At 42.2% G+C, this 21,429-nt stretch overlaps 1 protein-coding gene across 1 annotated transcript in view; it reads left to right on the forward strand.

Moving 5' to 3' along the window:
- LOC119825564 (phospholipid-transporting ATPase ABCA3-like) overlaps positions 1-21,429 on the forward strand; it is a 101,213-nt gene that overhangs the window by 72,715 nt on the left and 7,069 nt on the right. The window contains exons 22-29 of the mRNA XM_042054063.1: positions 4,516-4,676; positions 5,030-5,088; positions 11,658-11,919; positions 14,841-14,966; positions 15,175-15,369; positions 17,721-17,908; positions 18,538-18,708; positions 19,057-19,247. Of these exons, the coding sequence (XP_041909997.1) occupies positions 4,516-4,676; positions 5,030-5,088; positions 11,658-11,919; positions 14,841-14,966; positions 15,175-15,369; positions 17,721-17,908; positions 18,538-18,708; positions 19,057-19,247 (1,353 nt within the window). The remainder of the gene's footprint in view (positions 1-4,515; positions 4,677-5,029; positions 5,089-11,657; positions 11,920-14,840; positions 14,967-15,174; positions 15,370-17,720; positions 17,909-18,537; positions 18,709-19,056; positions 19,248-21,429) is intronic.

A 21,429-nucleotide genomic window follows, 5' to 3' on the forward strand; every position in this document is an offset into this window, starting at 1 on the left:
AAAGCACAGCGTAAACATGTGTTAAGTTACTTAGCAACATGTGCCGGAGAAACCAGGAGAAAGAAGCTTCTAACAACCCCCTGCCATCAAGTCGTGTCCTCCCACTGGATCTTTGGTTACTTGAGACTGCTTTAATATTTATGCTGTAACTCTTCAAGGGATGCTACTAAAGGCAGATGAAGGAATCTGTTCCTTAATTTGTAGAAGTTATTCTTTAGTCTCATTCCCCAAATCACATGACTATCAATTATCCTCTGTAGTATTTCCTATTTCTGCTATAACAAATTACCACTAATGTATAATTTATATTGACTTAAATAAGTGCCCTTAAATAAACACAACTACATATTACCTGTCCCATAAACCTGCCTGACATTTGGGAATCAGGAAGTGAGTCAAGAGTGACTGATTTGAAATGGATTCTATTATTTGATAGATCATCATTGCTGTTTATAACTTCATTTTTATGTTTGTTAAACAGTAGATTTAGAGAAAAGAACTATTCACATAACTGAAAAAGCAGGAAGAATACAAAATACCCTTCAGTCATCTTGAAATCAGTATCTGAGTGTGCAGAGCCTCTTACATGTTCACCTAAAATGAGAGTTTATTCAGCAGTAACTCTGAGCAGATGTAGGGACATCTCTCAGGAATTTTTAGAGACGTTCAAAAGTTTCACATGGAAATAAAGGAACTAGCCAATGCATGGAGAATGATTTCATAATGTTCAATCCTAAACAGCATATCTGTATCACATTCCCTCGTCCCAAGACTCAGGGATCGTGCCAGGAGAGTGGGCAGAAAGATTGTAAGAACCAGAAGCTGTGGTTGACTACAAGAAAACTGTTTTCTGGACACATCGGGACAGTTGCAAAGCAATTGAGACAGCAATTGCAAGTGCTGGGCAACTTAAACCAGATAAAATTCCATCTATTGGCAGTTGATAGGTACTGGGAGAGGGAGAGTCAGTTTTCTTTAAGGGTACGGCCCCTAGTGTCTTCTAGTGAAGGCCATACATCTAAGAGTATATATGCAGCACAAACTGCTTGAATGGTTAAAAATGAGAGAGAGATAGAGACAGAGACAGAGAGAGACAGAGACCGAGAACAAGGTTTTGTGCTTAAGAAAGGAGAGAAAGGGCCAGGTGGTGGTGGCACACACTTTAATCCCAGCACTCTGGAGGCAGAGGCAGTCAGATCTCTGTGAGTTCAGGGCCAGCCTGGTCTACAGAGCAAGTTCCAGGACAGGCTCCAAAACTTCTGAGAAACCTTGTCTCAGACAGAGAGGTCGGGAGAATTGGGAGGTGGGAGGGTGTAAATATGATAAAAATACACTGTATAGAATTTTCAAAGAATTAAAAATGAGGAAAAAGTCATGGGAATATCTCAATGACTTCATGGAGGATTTTTAGAAGCTGTACTTACCTTTTTCTGTTTGAAAATTCTGCCATAAGATGGAGGTAATAAAGTACTGGGAATATTTAGCTAGAAGTTTGGAAAAATAGCTGCGTATTGAACACCAAGTGCCCTATCTTTTCCTCAAAAAATCATCAAGAAAATGCAACAGAAACCATCAGAACTGACTCTGACCAAGCTCTACAAAGTGTCAAACATTTATTGGAAATGATTGACTACTGGATCAATATTGAAGCAATGTAAGACTGTAGGGAAGATTAATGGCATGCTTGCATGTCTTGCCTACCCCTTTGCCAGTTTGATGGCAGTCTTGAAGTCTTGGAACCCAATCTTTGACTATTGGAAAGGAAGCGGCTTTCTTCATACGTTTGTATGTTGGTCCATTCTGCCCTAAGCAGGGGTTGCTCAGAGAACTATCTCTCTGCTTTACTTAGCTCACATTCCAGCTGTTACGGGAAATAGTGTACAACTCAATAGGATTGTAGATTATGAAATGACTCTTAAATGTTTGGAAGATGACATTACAGTTAAGATAGAAAACAGACTGTCCAAGGGCAGGAACAATAGCAAACCCCCAAACATGGAAATTATATCATTCAAAGGCATTCATGTATATAATATAATTTACATCTCTTAAAGAATACACTAATAGCCCTTTTAAAGCTATGGAAGTAGATTAGGAAACATTTTGAAAGAGTAAGGGATCAGTGGGAGTGCGGAAAGGAAAGGATCATTATATACATGTATAAAATGTGATATTAAACCATTGTTTTGAATAATTAATGAAATATGATCATATATAGAGAAAACTCACAAGAAATTCATAGGAAAGTGACTGTAGCTAAGGAAAGCTGAGTCAATTCCAGGATGAAAGAGTAACACATAGGCCTCAGCTTATTTCTCTACATCTGCAACAAACAATCTAAAATTAGCTTAAAGAAATTTAACTCAAAGAAAATATTTCAGAAAACTCTAAGGAGACAAAGACTTGTTCACTAAAAACTGTGAAACATCACTGAAAACAAAGCAAATGTAAAGATATTACAGTTAAGATAGAAAACAGAACTGTCCCAGTTTACAGTTCGACTGTATCAACAATGCTAACTAAGATCCTACCCAAACCGACAGATACACCCAGCACAGTCCCTAGGAAGATTCCAACAGCATTGATTTTCACAGAAATGAGCATGCTCCAGACTCCTGTGAAATCTCAGTGGAACAACGGTGGGCTTCTCACAGGTCCTGCCATCCAAACTTGCTGTGAATGTATAGCACTTCAAGTGGGAGTGTCCTGGTGCAATAACAAATGCATAGGTTGTGTATGGATAATATAATGAATGCACCAGACAGCCCAGACATTAAAAAAACCTCCTCACTTATAGGGTCTCTTGATTTGCAACAAGACTCCAAGATCATCCAATGGAATAGAGTCTTTGATAAATAGTGCCCCCCCCCGAAAATGAGAGACTGCACCCAGAGGAGTGAAGTTGAAACCTGTGTTATACCATTGACAAAAGTGAGCTCAGTGGTCTATATTTCAGAGTTGAAACATAAAGCTAGGAAATAAATCAGTACTAAGTCTCTCTGAGCTTGGCAAAGGAATCTTAGATGTGACACCAGAAGTACAGGCTGTGGAGGAAGAGGTAACCCTTTGTGCATCAGGTGTAAAGGATGGCAAACCGTGTCAGCACAAATAACTCCCATGTGCATATTTGACAAGGTCAGTTATGATCTAGTCTATAGAAAAGACAATGATCTTTTACTCATCAAAAACATAAAAGGCAACTATCCCCCCAATAAAACGTATGAAGGGCTTTAAACAAGTGTTTCCCGTGAAACATACATGAATGCCGACTATATGAGATGTTCAGCAGCACTAGATATTAGAAAATGAAATGTAAAGCTACAGCGGGATGTCAAAGGGTGGCACAAATTCTCCGTCTGAGCCACGGCGAGAGCTCCAGTGCATCCCTGACCTTTGCAAGTGCAGGGTGGAGAATCTTGTGGAGCAGAACCAACAAAAGGCCATGCTGCTGTCATCGGTACATGGTGTGATTTGTTGGCATCTTGCTCTGTCTGGTCAATACGTGGCCACAGAAAGTGGCATGCATACTCAGGGATAAAGAATTTGATACCTGAGCCTTCACATTGCATGTTTTGTCCATTTTCATCTTGCTCTGCACCCCATCATGTCAGTTTCTAGCACCTTATCTCCCAAGGAGTCACTTTGCTCTTTAGAAGATATTTGTATGCTCGGTGACAGATGCCAGGTAACTACCCTTTAACACTATCCTGTAAGCCCTGACATCGAGAAGTTGATGTCCAAATTATTTTTATTTTAAGACTTTATGTACTAACAGCAACTATGACCTTTTTAAATAATCTTGTTATTACATCAACTACTGAAAAAACTACAAATTACATAAGGATTTCTCTCTTCCTCTATCATTTGTTCTTCTTTCCTAGTGGCTACCTTTGTTCTTATACATATAGAAAGTATATAGATTATATATAGTTAAATTAACACATCAGAATAAAATGTCATAATGAAACCTATTTTGTATAATTATGCTGTTAGTCTTTTGAGAGCCTCAGCTTTAAATTTGTTCCTTTCAAGATGCATTTTTTCAACTGATCAATCACTTCTTACCCATCCTTTACTGTTGAATATTAAACTAAATTTCCTTTAGTTAAGTAATACTTGAGACAGGGCATAGAGTTGTAGGAAAGATTGCCCTAGAACTCTCACTGTGTAGCTCAAGCTGCTCTCAAACTCCTGATCTTCCTGCCTCGGCTTCTGAGTTCTAGGACTGCAAGTACATACCACCATGCCTGATATAACCGTACTTCTTCATGGATCACACAGGAAAGGAGGTGCAAGAAGTAGTAACCAATGCTCTTCTGATCTCCCAGATAGCAGATCATATATATATACACATCAGCTTTTCTTAAAGGATTTTCCCAAGCTGTAAATCATTGATATAAATTGTGTTCTAGAACATCAAGCATAGACTAGAATTCCTTGAGAATAATACTATGCCTTGTCATTTTCTCAGTTTAATTTTGTCAAAGCATGCTAATGTTATCTTTTAAATCATAGACATCAGCACCAGTACTAAGAACTTCATACTTGACTCGCTGCTGTTATTACCCATTTATAACCTTGGGATGGGCATCTACAAATACTATAACATCCAAGAGTTGAAGAGACTATGTACTTATCCGAATATGCTATGCCTTTCATTTTTTGCCGTGAAATTGGTAAGTATTTGAGGCTCTCTGTGATTCATGAGAGTCAAGAACTATCACTTTACATGTGAATAATTTTTAGTATCACTGGGTATCTGTGCAGCAGATCAAGTTATGCATTGCCGTCTACTATTTGAGAGAATATCATGCACTATGTCACAAACACAGCTTAACTAAGATTCAAAATGTGTACACATTTCCTCTCATGAGAAGGGTCTCCAAAGAGAGACATTTCTGTCAGGCTGCCTCCTCTACATAGTAGCGTTTTGAAGAGGAGGTGCCAACCAGTGTTAGATTATGTCTTGTCTAACATGGGGCTGGGCACATGAAGAGGTGCGTAAAGGTTTGTGACTGTGTACTTAAAGGGTGGAAAGAGTTACTTTGGTAGTGAGAGGAAGAACGCAAGCTCAGTGAAGAGGCAGAGGTAAGCATTCCAGCTTGAGAGATGTCTCATGAGGAGGCCGCACACCTATTGTACGCTGTGAAACCCTTTCGCAGTGCTGGGGAAATGGAGAGTAGGCAAGTCACCTGGGAAGTACAAGCCAGGCTCTAGATGTCACAGTAAATATGAGTTTGTGCAACAAGAGAAAATAGAAGCAGTTGTTCCCCAAATTCCAGTCATGCCAAGAGAGTTCAAAAGGATGGAGGCAGAGGGGAAACGAGAGAGGAGTGTGAGTCTGGAAAGTCTGGAGAAAGATACAGCGGGTAACTTTATCAGCCTTGTTTCTAGAATCCAACAAACAGTTTAGGAATAAGTGTGAATGGAAGCACACTAGATGTGTAGCCAAGAAGTCAGATCATTCATCAATTCATAAGAGTTAAGAAATTTCAAGTCAAATTTGAGAGCAACAGGCCAAAAAGTCCATAGTGCTGGCTAGAGGTTTAGTGCTCTTTTTTGAACAGAATGAATAGAACAAGAAGTCTGGGGATCAGAAGAGACACATAGGAGCTGAAAAACTCTAGCCAGCAGCTACACCAAGTTCATGCAGGCTAATCCAACAGCAGCAGAATGCATGTTTTTCATGTGTGTGCATAGAATGCCCACCAAAACAGACTACAGAACAGTTCTCCTTAGAATGAGTGTAAAGCATACTGTATACTGTGTCTATGTGTGCGCGTGCACCTGTGTTTTATATTACTTAATGTCCCTCAGTTCCATCCAGGTTGTCACAAGTGTCAAGAGTTCATCCTTTTCTATGGATGAGTAGTCCCCTGCTTGTCTGTTATAGGACCCATGTTTTCCCTGGTCTGGTCTTCAGGTGGCAGACATTGTACTTTTTGTTCCTTGGCCGTTGTTCATAGTGTTGCAGTAAACACAGAAACACAGATGTCTCTTTGATTCCATTTCCTTTGTATATAAACACATTACTGTTGCTACTGAGTCACGGTAATTTCACATCTAATGTTTTGAGGAAACCTTTGTATATTTTCATTTTCTGTGCTAATTCACATCCAACCAGTAGTGACCTTTCCTCTACCCCCACATCCTCATGGCCCTTGTCACGTCACCCTTCGATCATAAGGAATGAGGCGATACTGTTGCCACTACAAGCTACATGTCTCTCAGGTCTAGTGATGTTAATTAAAGGACAAAAGGAAGAGAAAATTTTGTATTTTAACTGAGTTCCCCTACCCCATGTCTGCTTGCCCACAAATTTGTAGTTTTGAAGGCTCAGTTTGTGGCTTTCATTACAGCTGTTTGTTTTTGAATCCTCCCATCTAGAGATGTGTTTTTTATTCTCCCAGGATAGTGACATTGAAGGTTTTTGCCTGGATGCTTAATTTTACTTGTGGCTTTTGTATTGTTGGATGTTTGTGGCTGAGGCTCTTGGGTGTCCACTCTTTCTTACAAGTTAGGTCAAATGATCATAAATTCAGCCTTTACATGTCTTAGAATGTGTTTTTGCCTGTCTCCCTATTTCTTTGTTTTTTTGAATTTTATTTTGAATTCTTTTTTTTTCTTTTCCCATTTCCCTCCTCCTCCCCCACTCACCCTCCTCCTCCCTCCTTAAGAGAGAGCAGGGCACCCTGCCCTGTGGGAAGTCCAAGGCCATCCTGCCTACATCCAGGCCTAGGAAGCTGTGCATTCAAATAGAGTAGGGTCCTAAAAAGCCAGTACATGCAGTGGAAACAAAGTCCCGGTGCCTTTATCAATGGCTTCTCAGTCAGCCCCCATCGTCAGCCACAATCAGAGAGTCCGGTTTGATCACACGCTCGTTCAGTCCCAGTCCAGCTGGATTTGGTGAGCTCCCATTAGAACAGACACACTGTCTCAGTGGGTGGACCAACCCCTCGCGGTCCTGATTTCCTTGCTCATCTTCTCTCTCCTTCTGCTCTTCAACTGGGGCCTTGGGAGCTCAGTCTGTTGCTCTGATGAGGGTCTCTGTCTCTATATCTCCATCCACCGCTGGACGAAGATTCTATGGTAATATTCAAGATAATCATCAGTGTGATAGTGGGGCAAGGACAGTTCAGGCACCCTCTCCTCTGCTGCCCAAGGACCTAGCTGGGGACATCCCCGTGGATACCTGGGATCCCCTCTAGAGCCAAGTCTCTTGCCAACTGTGAAATGGCTCCCTTAATGTAGATATCTTCTTCCCTGCTCCTATATCTGCCCTTCTTCCATCTCCACCCTCCCATTCCCCCAAGCTCTCCCCAGTCTTTCCATTCTCCCTTTTCTCTCCCCCTCTCACCTTCTGTCTCCCTATTTCTAAAGGAGAGTTTGCCTGGCATAGTATTATCAGTTGACAGGTTTTCATTCTATTTTTTGGTTTGGTTTGTTTTCCCTTCAGTATTTTAAATGTACCATCCCATGTGCTTTTTGTTGGCCTTGTGTCTAGTGAGAAGTATGCTGGGTTTTCTGCTAAGACTTTTTATATGTGCTGTATATTTTTTAATATTTTATTTTTAATCATGTGTACATGCATGAGTGCAGGTGCCTGTGGAGGCCAGAAGATGGCATCAGATCCCATGGAGCTGGAATAATAAGTGTTTGTGAACTACTCAGTGTGGGTAGAGAAAATTAAATTCTGGTCCTCTGAAAGAGCAGTCAGGGCTCTTTACCACTGAGCCAACTCTCCATCCTGGTGATATAGTTATTTCTTGCTGCTTATACTTTTTATTTATTTATTTTTCATTTATTTTACATACTGACCATAGTTTCCCTTCCCTCCTCTCCTCCAGTTCCCTACCCCAACTCCCATTTCTCGTACCCTCATCCATTCCTTCTCTGTCTCTATTCAGAAAGGGACAGGACTTCCAAAGGAGTCAAAAAAGCATGGCACATCAAGTTGAGGCAGGAACAAGTTCTTCCTCCTAAATCAAGACTGAGCTAGGCAACTTAGCAAAGGGAATAGGCTCCCAAAAGCTAACTCAAGCACCAGGGACAGGTCCTGGTCTCACTGCTAGGAACTCCACAAATAGACCAAGATACACAGCTGTCACACACACATGCAGAGGGCCTAGGTTGCTCCCATGAAGGCTCCCTAGCAGTTGGTCCAGAGTCTTTGAGCTCCCAGTAGCTCAGGTCAGATGTCTCTGTGGGTTCCCCTGTCATGACCCTGGCACCCTGGCTTGTACAATCCATTCCCTCTCTTTGACAGGATCCCCCTCCCCCGTGCTTGCATGTAGATCTCTGCATCCACCTCCATCAGTTAATAGATGAAGGCTCTCTGTTGACAATTAGGGTAGTCACCAGTCTAATTACAGGGGAAGGCCAATTCAGGCACCCTCTCCACTATTGCTAGGAGTCTCAGCTGGAGTCATCCTTTGGATTCCTGGCAGTTTCTCTGACACCAGGCTTCTCCCTAACCCCAAAATGTACCCTCCAAATCAAGTTATCTCTTTCATTACTCTCTTCCTCCACCCAACCTGCAACCTACGCAACCCAATCTCTCCTGTTCCCATCTCCTCATCTTTCCTCTCACCCTCAGGAGATCTCTTCTGTTTCCCTTTCTCAGGGAAATCCACGATCTCTCCTTGGGCCCTCCTTGTTACCTAGCCTCTCTGGGGCTATGGCTTGGTTATCCTTTACAGCTAATACCCACTTATTAATGAGGGCATTCCATGTTGTTTATACTTTTTTCTGTCTTTGATTTGAGATCTGATAGTTTGACCATCAGGCTTTTTGGTGAACTCCTGGTTTGGGTTTCATTAGCAATCCCACGCTTCCAGAGGTTGTCATTGACACTTTTCTGGGACATGGGAATTTCCACACAAGTTCTTTAACTATGGTTCTGAGTCCCTCTCTCCCTTCTTACCTTCTTTAAATTTTATTGCAGGTAGGTTTGATTTCTTGATGATGAGCCAGAAAAATCTTCTAGATAGCCATCCCTCTTTTTTTTAATTAGCTTTCAACAAATTTGTTCCTTTGACTGGCAGTCTTTGAATGTTCTGTCTTTGAGTTCGCTGATTCTTTCTTTAGTTTGATAAAACTTGCTGTTAAAATGTGTTGAGTTACAGATGGTTGTGAGCTTCCATGTGGGTGCTGGGAACTGAACCTGGGTCTTCTGCAAGAGCAGAAAGTGCTCTTAACTGCTGAGCCATACCTCTCATATCAAACCTTATCTGCAAGTCCATTATTGGAGGTGTCAGTTTGGGGGTCTTGTGATCCTTGTGGAAATAGTTACAAACTCTTTGGCGTTTGTACGTTTGTTGAGGCTACCACCTTTTGTTAGATTTAATGTTTTCTTTGACCGATGAATCTATTTCCTCTATTATATCATTAGCACTTGAGATTCTGTCTCCAGTCTCTTATATTCTGCTGCTTATGCTTGCATTTGTGGTTCCTGATCATTTCCTCATAATTTCCATTTCTATCATTCCCTCAGTTTGTGTTTCCTTTATTGTCTCTATTCCAGTTTTCAAGTCTTGAACCATTTCTTTCATCTGTGATTGCTTTTTCTTGATTTTCTTTAAGGGATTTGTTGATTCCTTCCAGTTTTTTGTTTGTCTTTTCCTCCATTTCTTTGAGGGAATTTTTCATTTCCTCTTTAAGGGCCTCAATCAGTCCCCTAAAGTTTTTTTTTTTTACATCATTTTCTTCTGCTTCATCTATATTTGAGTGTTCAAGTCTTGCTGTTGTAGGGCCACTAGATTTTATTGGTGTTGTGCTGCTCTTTGTGGTGTCGAGTGTGTTCTTACCTTGTCTACCCATCTTTTCCTTTGATTGGTGTAGTTGGGGCTGTGTCTCTGGTGATCAATATTCCAGGTGCCAGTGGATCCAAGGCTCAGATAGTTGCTCCTCGTGGTGCAGTCAGGGCCACGGTTTCAGTCACCCTGGAGGTTACTCGGTGTTCACAAAGGTGGCTCAGTGCTCTGGGTATTTGCTCTGCAGTTCCTGGGCTCATTTGGGCCTGCTCCCATGGAGGTTGCTTGCTTGGGGCTGCTCCTGCTGAGGTTGATGCCTTGGGCCTGCTCAGGCAGAGGTCACTGTATCAGGCCTGCTCCAGTGGAGGTCATTGGCTTGGCACTGCTCTGGTGGAGGTCTCTGATTTGCGCCCAGTGCTGCAGAGGTCTCTGGCTTGATTGGGCCTGTTAATGCAAAGGTCTCTGGCTCCGGCCTGTTCTTGCTGATGTTCCTGGCTTGGGCCTGCTCCCTCTGAGGTCCCTGACTTGCACCAGGTCCCACAGAGGTTTCTGGCTTGGGCCTGCTCCCTCAGTGGGTTGCTCCCTTGTGCCTGTTCCTGTAGAGGTCACTGCCTTGGGCCTGCTCCAGCTGAGGTTGCAGCGCAGGCTCAGGTCTGCTCTGGTGGAGGTCACTGGCTCAGGCCCCTCCCACAGATGTCCCTGGCTTTGGCCTTTGCCCCACAGTGATCTCTGGCTTGGGCCTGCTCCCTTGTTGGGTTGCTCCCTTGTAGCTGCTCCTGTGGAGGTTGCTCCCTCAGGCCTGCTCTGACTGAAGTTGCTGGCTCAGGGCTGCTCTTGAGGCTACCACCTTTTAAAGAACCAGTAAGTTCTCTCTTAGAATGACAGGATTTCACTATTTTGGTGGGGCCAGCCAGCAATGTCCTTCAGCTAGTAAGCCTTTCCTTCAGGTTCTTAAAGGTCTCTTGGTTACTGGCTGTGCTATGAATTGAAGTGTACCCTTGATTTGGTCCCTTATCTAGAAAAGCCACTAGATATATAATATAACTAGCATAAAATGCCATGGATCTGGTGGTGAAGGGGAAGCCTAGCCAAAAACCTTGTTTTGTAAGGTGTGTCCCCCTTCGGCTAAAGGCGTGTCCCCCTTAGGCTAATATTGACTTATAAAATCTTGCCGGCCTGTGGCCCGCCTGCTCTTTGTTTTCCTGTGCTCCTCGCTGGAACCTTGGATTTGTAAGTTCCCTTTTCTTTCCTTTATTAAAACTGAATTATATATATATTAAAGCTAGTCTGGTGAATCATAACTGCCGATCAACCATGCACCTTCAGTGGGACCAAGGGACTTTTTTTTTTCTCATACTGTAGCAGATTCCTCCAGGGGTGGTGTTTAAGGCACATGGCAGGAGATGAAATGATGATATACCTGAAAGCTAGCTCTCTTTGAAATCAATCCAGGTAAGCTCTGCCTACTTCTGGGAGTAGAGAGAGCAGCTAAGCTGAAGAACTGTGTTAGCTGGCATATACCACTATTGGCACGTGCATTTCTCATTCAATAAAATGGTTCTATGGACTCTGTTTTACCTGCTTACTTTCTTTTTTATTTGACTTTAAGTGTGGCCCAACGTTCAGTCTTCTGATAGGGTTCCCAAGAGGGTCTTTAGAACGATATGGAAACGGGTATCTGCTCCCCACCTTCTCCTTACCTAGGGGTGTTTCTTCTGTGTGCCGGTATGTCATCTTCTGGAAAGGGAACTGAGATCCAGTCCATAGCCTTACATTTCTCTGTCTCTCAGTGTGGATTTGTATTCAGGCCCACAGAATACAGAGATGTCTCGTCCTCATTTTTATGTTTTGTGGGTTACTGCAAAACATTTCTGCTAATAGCTGACAGCCGATCTGCTCATGAAGGGGAGTGAAGGCAGGGATCTCCAACTCAAGCACCTGGGTGACATCTCTTTCTGCTAACATTCTTGTGTTGGTCTTCTCGCCATCAGTTGATACTCCTGTATACAGTATGAACCAAATCGCAATTGGAAAAAATTTGATTGCCATGGCTGCCACAGGAGTGACTTACTTCTTCCTCATTGTCCTTCTGGAGCTTACCTCATGGAATTTAAAAGCATTTGTATATCGCTATGTTTTCTTTGGAATTTATAAGATATTTAGTAAGGTAAGTAACAGAATGTAGACCTTAAGGTACTTGTTTTTAAACATAATTTTATTGAAAAACGGTCTTTTCCATACCATATATTCTGATCATTGTTCTCCCAGATCCTCCCTACCCACGCAACTCTATGCCCTTTCTTTCTTTCTCTTTAGAAAAAAACAGCCAAACAAACAAACCAGAATAGAACAAAAAAGAAGAAATACAAACACACACACACAACCCATAAAATCACAAAATCGGAACCTATATCATACAAACAGAAGGCCATAAGACAAAATATACCTGAACAAAGCAAAAACTGAGACCAAAAAAAATCTACAAAATACCTGCCTGTGAGTTCATTTTGTGTTAGTTATCTCCTGTTGGGCACGGGGGCCAGCCCTTAAGTGTGGTTTATATACCCAGTGAGACTCCATTAGAGAAAGCTAAGTTTTCCTTTGGAAGTGGGCGTCAGTTGGAGATAGCTTCTTGATTAGGGATGGAGCTCATGTCCACATCCTCCTCTTGGTGCTTGCATGCTGTCTCACATGTGCAGCAGGCCCTGTGCATGCTGCCACAGCCACTGTGAATTCATATGTGTGTCCATCCTGTTGTGTCTAGAAGGCTTAATTTCCTTGGTGTCATCTATTCCCTTTATCTCTTACAGTTTTTCTGCCTCCTCTCCCACATAGCTCCCTGTCTTAGTGTTCTGTTGCTGCGAAGAGATACTATGACCACAGAAACTCTTATATAGGAAAACATTTCATTAGGGTGGCTCGCTTACAGTTCAAAGGTTTAGTCCATTATCATCATGATGGGAAGCATGGCAGCATGCAGGCAAGAAGTAGCTGAGAGTCCTTTATCTTGAAGGTAACAGGAAGTGGCATAGACACTGGGCAGTATCTTGAGCATATATGAGACCTCAAAGCCTGCCTCCACAGTGATATACTTCCTCCATCAAGCATATCCACACCTACTCCCACAAGGCTACCTCCTAATAATCCCTATGAGCTTGTGGGGGACAGTTACACTAAAATCACCACAGGGTCCATTTTTATTCAAACCATCATATTCCCTGAGCCCTTAAGGGAGGGGTTTGATGCAGACGTACTATTTAGGACTGAGTGTTTCAAAAAATCTCTCAGTTTACACACTGTCCTGATGTGGGTTAGAGTTAACTCTTAAAATGAAAGGCGCATTCATACACGTTTAATTCCATTACTGGATTGCTTGTTTTTACCATCATTATGACCAGAATACCTGATGGAACAACTGGAGGAAAGATTTGTTTGCTCGTGGCTTCAGAGGCTCCACTCATGGTTGCTTGTCCCCATGTGCTTGGGCAGAGCGTCATAGCAGCAGGAGAGTGAGGCTGAGGATCCTGATTTGAACCCTAGGATGAAGAAGCACAGGATGAAACAAAAAAAGGGGCTAAGTCCAAGGACCTACTTCCTTCAGCTCGGTCCTCCTTCTTGGTTTCCAAATAATGCCACATCCTGGGGACCAAACCAGTGGAAAACATTTCATACTCAAATCATAGCAGTGGATCAAGAAAATCAATCTATGTTGACTGACAGATGCATGAATCAGAAGTCTACATAAAATGTCAATTTTGAGATTTTGTTATAATGCATTGATTATTATTGAAATTTTTCCTTTGAATAATTTATATGTTAGATGCACATTTCCTCCCCCATCAGCCCGTTTGTCCCAATTTGGCTCTGGCTTTTGTAAAAGTTCCCAAGTTGCCAATCCATAGGACACACATTCCTATGTAAGGCCGTGTGATAGGTATTCTCATCCACAGCATGCCTCAGATGTATGCACAGGGCTTGTTACACTATAAACACTTACTGTGTTTCTGATGTAGTAAATTTAGGGTATGCTTTGAAAATGTGCATATGTAACATGTCCCCCACTGGTTCTTTTGCTGCTTATAGAAATGAATATTGGAATTAAGTGAGGCATAAAAGGCAGGAGTTTCCAGGCTGTGTCCTATAGTTTGGAAAGACACAATAACACAGACTCAGCCTTGAGGACACCATTAGAGGCAGCTTGGTGTCCAAAGCTGATGGGAGTTTCCTATTCAGAATGAAGGAAGAAATACCTAATGGTGGGGCATAGCCCTCAGGACTAGGGAATCAGGCCAAATAAGCAAATAGCTGGCCAGCACCAGAAGTATTGCTCCTTAGAAGTAAAACCTGATGCTCAATTCCAGGCTTGTAATACATTTCCGATCTATCCCTGAAGTACCTTCTGCTGCTCAGTGTAACGGTGCATGCTTCACAGAACTCAGCTTCCTCAGGTCTTGCAGGAGAGGTGAGAGAAGGAGTCCATGGATAGTCCAAAGAAAGGGCCCCAGGATGGGCACCACATCAGAGACCAGACAGATACCAGTCACGGGAATGAGGGTTTTGATTTTAAAAAGTATAAAATACTAAAACTGTATCTAGTAGGAACCAAACTAAGTTCTGGCGAATGTGTAATACTTAAGGGGGTAAATTCAAGGCATGGGGTAGAGGCAGCTCAGGCAGTGAAGCAGTGGCTGTTCAAAGAGCTGCAGATGGATACTTTAGGTCAAGACCCGAGTACAGGGTCAGGGAAATCCTCACAGACGCCAGGAGAAGGATTCATTTGCTTACAATTTATTTTTGTATATTTGATGTTTGATAGGAATTTGTGGTTTATCCCCCACTTACTCTTTTTTTTATTATATTTTACTTGATTACCCTTGCTACGGCCTTGTTAATATCTCTAAAGCACCAAATTTGGGGTTTTTTAATTTTACCTTTCCTTCCTTCCTTTCTTTTTTTCTTTTTGACATATTTTATCCATTTCACTAATCTACATTCTGAAATAATCCTTGTTTAACCTTCATGAATTCATCCAGTCTAGACCAGATGCTCAAGCAGTATCTACCATCCATTCTCATCTTCACTATACAGGCTAGACTGTCCAGAGAGTTATCCACGGAATCTGAAGATGAAGATGTGCAAAATGAAAGGGAAGCCATCCTGCAGCATCCTCACAAGTCCCTGAGTTCCACTGTGCTCATTAAAGAGCTTGTAAAGGTAATGTCTTTCCATGGCCAGCACATGGCTCCATTCCCTAAGATGAGCACCAAGGAATCACTGTGGGCCTTTTGGATCTATGCCTGTTCTCCAAGAAGGGTTCTTATGAAACTGCCTGAAGTACTGTGGTCTGTAAAGGTTTGAAACTGTGTGTCTGACCCATCCAAATACATAGTTCCATGTATTTTGTATTTTCTTTGTTTTTAAGATATATTTTAAAGTGCCACCCATTCTGGCTGTGAGAAATATCTCTGTCACCATCCAAAAGGAGGAGTGTTTTGGATTGCTTGGACTAAATGGAGCTGGAAAAACTACTACCTTTGAAATTCTGACTGGAGAAGAGGTTGCTACGTCTGGGGATGTGTTCATTGAAGGCTACAGCATCACCGAAAATATCCGAAAGGTATGCTAGTATACAATCTGAAGGTGAGAAGCATGATGCCTTAAGTGTGCAGACAGGAGGCAAATGGCAGGAGCCCCCCAGAGAGGACTGGTGACAGGTATTGAGATGATTCAATGCATTCCACCGGATGCTTCTGGAAAGAGAAGGAAAATGTAAGGGGACACATGGAAGTATGGAGGGCAGTGTCCTCTGAGTGAAATGCAACCTCTCGGCAGCCCCTCTAGCCCACCACACAATGTGCTTGGTGTGTGTAGACATCCATTAGACTCGGAGTCTCCAGCCTAGTGTTGAAGAAGAAACTTGAGGTTACCAGTCCCACCCTAACAAAACTCTGAACGAGATGTGCATGGTGGCACATGCTTTTAATGCCAGCACTCAGGAAGCAGAAGCATGTGGATCTCTGGAGTCCTAGGCCAGCCTGGTCTACACAGTAAGACCTGTCTTACTGGGAACCCAAATTAAGGCACTGAGAAAGTGAAACATGAATCACCACTTAATCTGGCACAAAACTCCAGGGCAGGGCTGAGGAGATGGCTGTGGTTCAGGTGCTTGTCGTGCAAACCTAACAATCTGAGTTTGGATACCCAGAGCCCGGTTACAGCCAGATACAGCAGGATGCTCCTGTGCAGTCCCAAGCATTCCTATGACAAGAAGGCAGAGATGGGAGAATGGCAGCTAGCTGAGTGTACACAGTGGTGAATATCAAGATAGCCAGCCTCAAATAAGGTAAAAGTTGTCCACTGACCTCTGTGCGAATTCCCATCCTCATATGTATGCAAGCACATAGACAGAATAGACTTCCAGACCCAGACATAACAACTTCAGAGTAGGAACTTTGGGGGGAACCTATATTGGAGTAGGAAGAACTGCACCTTTAATGATGAATTGCTGAAAGCTTGGGCAGAGCAAATCTTAACACTTATAGAACGTCAACAGGAAGCTGGTCATTTGGCTGGCACTTCTGTACTTCTGTGAATTTTATCTCCTTGGGTTCAATCAGGTTCTTAGTGTGACTGGCAGAGAAAAATCCCTTGGACAGGAACCAATACACAGAATGTTCTGTCCTTAAGAAGTTTGCACATAGGTGGAGTTATTCAACCAGAGCCTGAAAGACCAGGACGAAGGAAATGAGCAACTCCAACAAACTCCAGCCATTAGTTCCACCTAAAGGAAGAGGAAAAATCAAGAATCACCTACTAGATCATGCTGATTGATGAAGCTACTACTTGAAGCATTATTTTGAATGTAATTGGAGAGAATAGACATGCTTGCCTTGTCCCTGATTTTAGGATTTGTTAATTTTTTTGTTTTTCTAAGAATGCACCTTTAATAGGATAATTGAAATAATCCATGCTTATCTTAGATATATGACCTAGCTCTCAAATTACAAAATAACTCAGCTGAGGTTATTTCCTGCCTCCCTTTCATTATTATGCATCTGTACTTGACATTTATTGAAAAATTAATGTGAACCAAGAAACTTGTAAAGTACGTTGTGTTGAATACAAAACCTGTTGAAGCAGGTATAAAAATAGCTACAACTGCAGAGGCGTCTTCTAATTCATAATGCTTCGTCAGCTGTAGTTAATCTATGTTAACCTCAGTCTCTATAGTCATCTTTCTAAGTCCCTCCCTAGTACTTCCTATGTCTCTCTATATGTCCTGGATCCTCCAAAACCTCTATGGCTAATTCTGGTCAGCTAGTAACTATCTCTGCCCTCTGATTAAAGGTTTGTTTTATTGTCAGTCTCAGGAGTATCAGAGTGTGATCAAAATATCCCACAACACTCCTCTCATCCATTTATCATCACACATAAGAATTCGGGGTCTTTTTAAACCTAGCCTAGATATTGCTAATCATCCTCCCACCTCTATAGCAGGCTTCAGTCTTGATAACCTGGTGTTCCTTGAGACAGAATAATAAAGGTTTGTTAATGAACCATGTTCCAAATTTCAAAAGTATTTATTTACTTGTTGAGGGTAGACTTCACACTACTGATTAACCTTACAAAGACTATAGGTTAAACAGTGGTAGGCCAGCCTCCTCCAGGCAGATGTACTTGTATTGCTCTAACACTAATGTCAGCTTGTAACAGTTATCCTGAGCACATGCACCTTCATGCATGAAGTTCTTCATGCCTTAGAATTCTAATACATGCAGTCACCCTGGCCATGATGATCCTGTGACCACTGGAAGATACAAAGTTCTTTGCTTAGAAGGGCATCAATTTGTTCCCAGGCCATAGGCCAGAAAACTTTGAGGTTTTTTTTTTTTTTAATGTTGTTCATATTCACTGTGTGATGCTCAGTGAGGTAGTTGTCTTATCTCTATCAATGTTCTCTTATTTTAGGTAAGGTCAAAAATTGGCTATTGTCCACAATTTGATGCTTTGCTGGAGTTCATGACCCCTCGGGAGATCTTGACAATGTATGCCAGGGTGTGGGGGCTTCCAGAGAACAGTATTAGTCCCTATGTGGACAACTTGTTGGAAATGCTGTACCTGCAACCACAAGCCGAGAAGTTTATTTACACCTTGAGGTGAGATCATGTGCCGCTGCTCCCATCGCGGCCGTATTCTGACAACTCCCATGTTTGGGATCTGACAGCTGTGGGATGGTTTGCCACCTGTCTAAACAAGCTCCGTAACAGGCAGGCAAGGGTTGGAGTACTCAAGTGTTCTTCTGCAATGAAGCAGACCCTAGGAGCATCACACCTCTTTTTTAAATGATAAACCCTCAGGCCTGGTCCAATTTAAATTCTAGCCAGTGAACTAGACAAATGAGTGTCTCTCTTCCTGCCTTGCTGTGGCTCTTTGTCTCCTCATAAAGGACAAAGACGAGGTTCTCTGTATTGCTCTGGCTGACTGCCATGTAGCTCATATGTTAGAAAATCCCAAGGAACTGCAAGAATAAGAATCTGAATTTAACTGATAATATAGCTAAAAATAAATAGAATAAGCAAAAGTCATCATTCTGCATTGCAGATGAAAACAAATTTCTGTATTCAGTTGGATTTGGTCTCATGTCCTAGTACAGTCACGTGTAATCAGCATTTTTTTTCCTGTAACTGAAGTCTGAGTGCTAATTAGATATGTTACCTACTAAGTTACTGTACTATAAAGCTATCTGTGCTTCCACTTCTTTTTCTCTCCCTTCCTGACTCTGAAGTGGAGGAAACAAACGCAGGGTGAGCACCGCTGTTGCCATAATGGGGAAGTCGTCCGTAGTCTTCCTAGATGAACCGTCCACTGGCATGGACCCATTAGCCCGGCGCATGCTCTGGAACACAGTGATAAGGACACGAGAGAGTGGCAAGGTCATCATCATAACCTCTCACAGGTGTGGCTCACAAGGGGCGTGGGCAGAATTCTGTGGCTATGAGAAGGAAATGCCTGGGGCCAGGAATAGTGTATAGAAAATTTGCCTGAGTATGTGAGCTTCTTAGCATTTAATCCTAAGAAATGTTTGAATATGTAAGGGGAAGATATTTATGAGCTGTTCCATTTGAAGAGCTGGTCCTCTCCTGTTCTGAATTTTAAAATACCTCCATTCCCTATAGCCCTATAATAACTGGCAAACGAGAATTATCTCTTCAAGAGGCTCACAAAACATTGGGTATTTGAAGGTCCTCTAACATTCAAATAACATAGTTTTGCCTTGTGTCCTTCTGGCATCTTGTTTTTCTAGTATGGAGGAGTGTGAAGCTCTCTGTACCAGGCTAGCCATCATGGTGCAGGGAAAGTTCGTGTGCCTGGGGAGCCCTCAGCATCTCAAGAACAAATTTGGCAATGTTTACATAATGAATGCCAAGTTCAAAACTGGCACTGATGACAATGTAATAAAGGATTTTGAAGGATTTATTGCCCAGGTTTTCCCAGGTAAGTTGGGTCAGGTTAACTTTGCTGGGTAAGTCATGTCTGTTGTCTGACCATCTGTGTGTTGTCTGTCTCTAACTGTGGTTTCCTGTGAGGCTTTTGTACGTCTGACACCTAATAATGAGTTCTTTGGAAGAGGTTTGTGCTTGTAGCTGTTTCTGTTTATGCAAGTGTTCAAAAAATGGTAAGAATTTGTCAGTCTCATGTGTGTGAATGAGAAGTCATAGAATTTAAAGTTTGAAGGTTTGGGTTTTGTTTTTAAGCAATTTCAATTTTTCAAAATATGATCCATATCAGTCTGCTCAGACTGACTCCCATAGCACAATACCACAGAGTGGGTGGCTTAACCAGCATTTATTTTCTCACGGCTTTGGGGTCTGAAAGTCCAAGATCAAGTCGCCAACAGCTCTGGTGTCTTCTGAGACCTCTCTAGCTTAAACTGCAGACAGCATCTTCCCACGTTATTCTCATAGGTTGTTTTCTGTATTTTTGTGTTTCCCTGGTGCCCTGGTGTCTAGTTTTGTTTTTCTTTTTTTCCCCCAAAGGATATCAGTCACAGTGTGTAGAAGGAATGGCGGGGCTGCATCCCGCCACCCGGCTAGCTTCACCCAAAATAATTACATGGAAACTGTATTCATTTAAACACTGCCTGTCCCATTAGTTTCTGCCTCTTATTGGCTAATTCTCACATCTTGCTTTAACCCATATTTAGTAATCTGTGTAGCACCATGAGGGGTGGCTTACCAGGAGAGATCTTAACCTGCGTCTGACTCAGAGAGAAGAGGCATGGCGGCTGCATATGGCGACTGCCTGAAGCGTCTGCCTTCTTTCTCCCACAATTCTGTTCTGTCTACTCCACCTACTTAATTTTCTGTCCTTTTAAAAGGCCAAGGCAGTTTCGTTATTAACCAATGAAAGTAACACATAGATACTCCTCCATCATTTCCCCTTTTTCTGTTTAAACAAAAAAGAAAGGCTTTAACTTTATTCTCTCTATATTTTTTTTCTCTCCCAAGCCTACGTACAGTCATCCAACATTGTGACACATTTAAAGGTCTTTTATGTCTGAATCTGTCTTATTGTGAATCTGTATTTTTTTACTGTCCAGAAACATGTTTGATTTGCGCCTTTAAATCACTAAGGGCTTAAGACTCTGAGCTGTGACATTCCTAGGTCAAAAACAGGTACTGTGTGCTTGCCATACCCAGTCCAACATGGTGGAGCCGCTTGTGACTGTATCACTTGTGGCTCTAGGCTGCAGAGCTGCGAGCTGTTCTGGATGTTGGCTCCACCTCTCTCCAATTTCAAAATGAAGGACGTACCATTTTCTACTAGCTCTGGGGCCGCCAGGTAGGAGCCACACTCAGTACTTTAACTCTTGAGAATGAGCTTTTTATCTCAATTATAGCCTAATCTGCCAGACAGAACCACTGCACAGCCTGGAAACATCTCTGTGTATGGCGGCGGGAGTCCACCATGCTCTCCCACTTGTGCATGCCTAGTAAACCTGATCTGGCTGTCTGCCCAGGTGCAGGCAGACACAGAAAAAAGTGACTGAACTGTCTTTGAATTTTCCTGCTTCATGGAAATGTCTGCTGGATACTATGGGCCTGAAGGCTGAAGATGGATGCCCCAACATTACAAAAGAACTTTGGGTGACTGTCTAGACAGTGATATGTTGCTGTCATTTCTAGAGTTTGGAAGTTGCTTACTTCTTGTTTACTTAGGTAATATTATATCCTTCTGGAGTCTTTGATGGAGTTGAAGAATGGATAGATAGTTATACTTTTCCTTAGTTATGATAAAAGATAAAATAGATATAAATATTGTAACTGTAATTCTTGTTTGATAACTGTTTTGTTATGTGTAATTTTGCTATGTTAAAGTTAAAGCCTTTTTTTGTTTAAACAGAAAAAGGGGAAATGATGTGGGAAAGTTTTCTGTTTGTGTTGATTTCATTGGTTAATAAAGAAACTGCCTTGGCCCATTTGATAGGCCAGCCCTTATGTGGGTGGAGTAGACAGAACAGAAGGCTGGGAAGAAGGGAAGTTAGACAGACACCATACCTCTCCTCTCTGGGAGAGATGCCATGGAGCCAGCCACCAGGTCAGACATGCTGAATCTTTCCCAGTAAGCCACGATCTCATGGTGGCATACAGATTATTAGATATGGGTTAGTCAAGAT

This window comes from Arvicola amphibius, chromosome 1, assembly GCF_903992535.2.
Source record: "Arvicola amphibius chromosome 1, mArvAmp1.2, whole genome shotgun sequence".
Lineage (NCBI taxonomy): Eukaryota > Metazoa > Chordata > Mammalia > Rodentia > Cricetidae > Arvicola > Arvicola amphibius.